The 6,180-nt window shown below is 28.5% G+C and overlaps 1 protein-coding gene across 1 annotated transcript; it reads right to left on the bottom strand.

Annotated features, from left to right (window-relative positions):
• Positions 1-2,692: 2,692 nt before the first annotated feature.
• Positions 2,693-5,332, bottom strand: LOC124934761 (sesquiterpene synthase 2-like). Its single transcript, XM_047475271.1, has 7 exons — positions 5,234-5,332; positions 4,869-5,148; positions 4,079-4,463; positions 3,773-3,991; positions 3,436-3,574; positions 3,078-3,332; positions 2,693-2,983 (listed from the first exon to the last, which is right to left on the bottom strand). The coding sequence occupies exons 1-7, from the start codon at positions 5,330-5,332 to the stop codon at positions 2,693-2,695; spliced, it is 1,668 nt and encodes a 555-aa protein (XP_047331227.1).
• Between the last annotated feature and the right edge of the window lie 848 nt (positions 5,333-6,180).

The raw sequence follows: 6,180 nt of genomic DNA, 5'->3' as shown, positions 1-6,180 counted from the left end.
GGTTGTTTCGATTCAAAACATGTTTTCATTAGTAGTTGTGTCAATTTGAATTTATAACAGATTGTTCGGATTATTAGTTTGGTTGCGAATTTTGTAATGATAATGATCATTTAATGTGATCGTTTAATGTATGTGGCATTTCTTTTATTATTGATATATTGGTTTGGCTGAACAGGTTTTGGTTGTGAAGTTTTGGTTGTGAGCAAAATAATCCGCACATTTTAAAAAATTTACGGGAAAAAACCGAAAGTAATATTGAAATCTCTCAGTTTTTTTTCAAATGGAAAAACCGAGAGATATTAGAAAACTCTCGGTTTTATCCATTTGAAGAAAACCGAGAGTTATTAGAAAACTCTTAGTTTTTTCACAAAGAGAAAAGCCGAAAGTTTTCATATAACTCTCAGTTTTCTCCATTTGAAGAAAACCGAGAGTTATTAGAAAACTTTCGGTTTTCTTCAAATGGAGAAAACCGAGAGTTATTTGAAAACTTTCGGTTTTCCTCTTTGTGGAAAAACCGAAAGTTTTCTAATAACTCTCGGTTTTCTTCAAATGGAGAAAAAGTAATTGAGGAAGAAAGAAAATCATGAAAGTCTGGGAAGCAAAAAAGCAGGAAAATAAAACGGAAGAATCAAGAATGGGAGAGAATATTGTGGAAGTTAAGGATAATGATAAAAAAGACAAAAATGAGGAAAATGCAGAGGAAAAAAGCAAGAAAGATTCTGAGAAAAATGAAAGTAGCGAAAGAAAGAAAGTAAAGGGAATCAAGGTGAAGAGGAAAAGAAAATTTTCTGTAATGCGAAGGATCAGGATGGAAATGGAAGATGAACCTCAAATTGTTGTTGAGGAAACTCATGAGAAAAACACCCATAATTTTAAAACTGAAATAGAGAATTCTAAAGCCGATAAAGAAGATTTCAAAACCGATCTGGAGTCTGAAGCCGAAGCTCAAGATAATGAAGACAAGAATACAGAAATTCAAGTTGAAGATAACAAAGTTAAAAGCCTTGAAATTCTCAAAAATAATTCTTTCTATCAAATAAGAATGGGCTCGTACAAAGAGAGAATTCAAAATGAGAATCAACAATACTAATCATCCTCTTCAATACAATCTTATTTTATCGTTAGAGGAAGAGGAAGAGAAAGAGGAATGGGAAGAATGCATCTCAATGAAAATAGATGACATGCGAAAATCCTAAGTTGGGATGGTTATGTTTGAATGTAGTGTTTTTGATTTTTAATCTCTGTTTTTTGTTTTTTAGAATGAATGAATGCTACTAATTAATTTTTTTAGAGTCTTTTGATTGTCATCCTTAATCATAGCTAGAGTTTGTCTAGTTTTGATTTCTGACACTCCCACTTTTGGAATTTAATGAAATGTTTTTAACCATTTTCCAAAAAAAAATAAAACTTTATAATGTCATTTGTTCTCTTGGACACGACTCTAGTGAACTACCTAATAAGTTAAAATATATAATTGTTGATTTTATTAAACAATAATATTCTAAAATAATTTAATAAAAAATAATATAACAAATAAAAAATGTCGAAATATCACTCTTAAATTATTTTTAATTACATAAAAAATAATATCAAATATTAAATTAAATTAAATTCATAATTAGGTGTTGTTGGGATACAAATTATTTAAAAAACTTAGTTATTTAGAAAAAAAAAAAATAATTGATAATTTTGAATAGATGAAATTTATTTTTATATATAATTATAAAATAAAAAATATTTTCATATTTTGTTTAATTAATTGAATAATGTGATAGATTAAAAAAAAAATATTTTAGTTATTCAAATAATACTCTAAAGGAGTTATTGAATAATCAAATCATTAAGTTTATTTTATTTTGTTTAAAGTCATGCAAAATAAAGATATTCAAGTATTAAACTTGCTAGAATCACATGTGTTGCATATTTGTCATAGTTATAACAAATATATAAATGATATACAACAAAAATAATTTATATAAAATTCTTCCAAGCAATCATTTTACTTGCATATCTATTATGTTTTACAAAAATATACTTGATCATAAATAAAATGTGCTCAAACTCACCAAATTATAACATAAAAAAGTAAAATCTAGATTATTTTAATTGCTTAAATGAGAAATTTAGTATAAATTCTTTATTTCTTCGTCTAACACATATCTTGAGCGTTTCAACAATGTGTTCAAATTTTGTAAAACCTTAACATCTAAATATATTATTTAACACATTAATCAAACATTATATAACAAATAATTAAATATATATTTATTAAAACAAATAATTATTTAAAAATATCTATTTCGTATTGATTAAAACAAATAAATATTCAAAATAGAAGAGCCCTGAACATATTCATTCTCAACCATTCATTTATCACACCCATATGGCCCAACCATTCATTTATCACATCCGTAGGGCCATACATAGCTCAAAATAGTCACACTATCACTCATAAAATATTCATAATATCAACAATATCACTCTTAAAATACTCCAAATAACAACTTATTAGCACACATAAAACACTTATGATAACAATACAATCACTCATACATAAAAACAAAATGAACCTTGGTTCACATTATTTAGACACTTACACGTGTCATAATATTGGAAATTATGCATCCGTATAAGTTTTAAAGTAGTGATTCAACACAAAGCAGTGAAGCTCACTATATAGATGAAACATTTATCAGCCAACATGATTAACGAACAAAGAAGCAATGGTGTCTTTTATTTTACTATTAGAATGTGTGAACCCGTCTTCTTCCTTATAAAGCACATTCACGATTCGTGCTAGATTAACGACACGACTAAGTAAGGCCAATGGGATCTGAGTTTCATGAATCAATTCATAATTGATATCTTTCCATTCATCAATCACTTCTTTTCTTAACTCATGTATCGCTATTTCCTCCAACACATCATGCTCTCTCACATAACATTGTACTGCAGATGCCACATGCTTTCTTTGTTGCTCAAACTGTTATCAATTTAACATTTTTATATAACATTCTAAAGTTGACCCAGCAAATAATGAGAAATCGCAATAGATATATAAGTTGATTAATGGTTACCTTAAATCCAACAATATCATCGGATAATCTCATAATAAATCCAGCGGCTTTGATGATGGGTGGATTGTTGATCACCCAATCAAAAGCCTCTTTAGTTGCTAAAATTGGATCCATTCCAATAAAAGAAATAATGGTGAGAATCCGACAACCAGAAGTAATCAATCCTGCACAATTCATGTATTCTTCTATAGTAGGTGTATAACCTTCTTGAGCCCATCTTGCCTCTTCGAAGTATGCATTTGCCAAAACCTTTACCTGTTATATTAAGAGTTGAAAATCTTAGTTATAATTAGTTTTATGTCTAAGATGTATTTCATAAGAAAAATTCAAAAGATTTAGTGAAATTAATAAATATTACCATTTTTTTTAAATGTTGGACGCCATAGAAAAGTCCTCGTTGGGCACTTTCCTTCTCCAACCAGTCATAATATTCCTCAAATACTTCATACAAATATCTCATGTAATCTGGTAACCGAGTAAAGTCATTTTCTGACCACCTGTATAATATTTGATTTTAAATCTAAAATTAATTAAATTATTCTTCAAAGATAAAACATGCTCACATCACAATTATGTATACATAAGAATTATACTGTTCCTTTTAAAAAAGAATGATGTTTTCATTTTATTTTATATATTTTCTACATACTTATTTATCAATAAAATTTTATTTTCATAAAATAATTCATAATTACCTATTAATCATATCGGTGATTAGCACAAGTTCGTCCCAATTAGCATAAGCATCGTAAATATCATCCATTATCGTCAACAAGAGAACTAACTTAGTAAATATATTTCTACCAAATATATATTGAGGCTCAAAATAAATTGAGCTAGCCCATAAATAACTCTCCACCAGCCTATCCCTCGTAAAGGGAAATTTCTTCGTCATTTCAGAATGTTTCCACCATCTGCAAAACAACAACAATATACCTCAGTCTTAGTTTATTTGCTAGTTTTTTTTAATAATTTTTAAATTGACATGATTTTTTTCAAACCTTGTGAGTTCAACAATCTCTGTTTGATGCATATTTTGCAAAATGTTGAAATCAAGTTTTGCAAACTCCAACAGTCTCTCGTCATGAGATTCATCATTTTGATAGAATTTGAAGTAATTATATGCCTCTATCCTTATAAATCCCTTGTGCAAGGATTGGTCGAGAACATAAGTTATTTGTTGCATAAGGTTGGACTCATTAATGAGATTATCATGCAATATAGCCTCCAATTCACTTGTAGTAAAATTTTGTGCTTTCTCCAATATTTCTTCTCCCCTCAGCCTTAAATGTCCAGCCTCATGCAAGCTTAACATCCCCTTGATGTCATTTCTTATTGTTGCATTGAATTCTCCTTTCTTGTCCATGAATTTTTTGAATATTTCTCCTGTAAAATAATAGGAAAGCAAACAAAATATTAAACTATTAATTTGTTAAGTGGGCACCATATTTATCATAAATTGTCTTTCTCCGTGTGTTTGAGATTTTTTAAACAATTCCAACATACTAAAAAAAAACATCCTATTTTAATAATATAACTCAACTAATTAATTAAATACTAAAATAATTTTTTTCAAATATATCATTATATATTTATATTTATTAAGTTTTTTTTACCAAAAAACATCACTATTTTTTCGAAATCATCACCAACTAATATTTTTTAAATAATCCATAAATTATTTAAAAAATTCTCTAATGAACAAGCTTCTATATATTTAGAACATAACATGTTTCTGGTTTTAATCAAACAACAAGACAAGAAAGAATGAGATAAAGGAGAATGAACCACCTGAAATATTATACCCATGTTGTCTAAGTAATCGAAATCGAACCGCGCAAGTATGAAGATTATCGTTGCAAAGATGACCATCATGAGATGAAATATCATAGATACGGTGAATCGCATCTTCAATCTCACTTTCAAATTGATAACCTATTCCTAGGCGTTCGATTGCATCAATAAAGTTTATTTTTTCGGAAAGATTAGTTATTGTAATCATTTTTTTCTTTACTTCCTCTTTAAAGTCTCCGTGAATTTTAAGCTCCATCTCAGTGATATTTTTGCTTTTCTGCAGAAGAAAAATCTTTGACGTTAAATCCTTAAATTTCATCAACCCTACATTTCACTCTTTTTGATGAAAATAAATTTCTTACCGTTGAATCATTGGAAGCATATTTAAGAAAATAATCTCCCCAAACTGTAGCATGATATTCTACACTTGGACGAGCAACCTCCATTTCCTCTTTACTCATCTCTATCTCTCTCTTTTTCTCTCGACTTAAGTGTACACTTCTAGCTATCTGTGCTTACAAGTTATATATATATTTTTTTGGAGTGGGTCATGTATATTATTATAAAAAAATCTTATAATAATTATAATTCGGAATTCTAGATATTCTAGATAGGTACAAGAATAGTACTGTTCTCATCTTTTAACAAATAAACTAAATAAAATATTTGTATTTAAACTATATTATTTATTTACTTTAAAAGGAGAAACTGTATACATACTTGACTCATTTCTATTCATTATTATCTAGATTAAGAAACACCTTAATCCAATCCAAAATGAGACATGACAACTAGCACGGGTGAAAAAGGGGTAAAAAACGAGAGTAAAAATTCTCGATTTTGACCCTATAACTTTCGGTATAGACACATTATCGAAAGTTTTGGTAACTCTCGCCATCCCTCGGTATTGACTCTTTCGTTAAAAACAATTGGGCGTTTACCGAGAGATATCGTAGAGTTTTCGGTTTAGATACCCTAGAGTAAAACCAAAAGTTTTACAAATAACTCTCGATTTTACTCCTTAGGGAAAAACCGAAGGTTTTCTAATTAACTCTCGGGTTTTTTGAAATGGAAAACCGAGAGTTAATTAGAAAACTTTCGGTTTTTCTTGTAGGAGTAAAACTGAGAGTTTTCTAATTAACCTTCGGTTTTCTTCAATTGTAAAACCGAAATTAATTAGAAAACTTTCGGTTTTACTCCTGAGGGAAAAACCAAAAGTTTTCTAATTAACTCTCGGTTTTCCTCAAATGGAAAAACCGAAAGTTAATTAGAAAACTTTCGGTTATACTCCTACGGGAAAAATCAAAAG

Source organism: Impatiens glandulifera, chromosome 1 (assembly GCF_907164915.1).
Source record: "Impatiens glandulifera chromosome 1, dImpGla2.1, whole genome shotgun sequence".
Lineage (NCBI taxonomy): Eukaryota > Viridiplantae > Streptophyta > Magnoliopsida > Ericales > Balsaminaceae > Impatiens > Impatiens glandulifera.
This window is presented reverse-complemented; position numbering and strand designations above follow the sequence as displayed.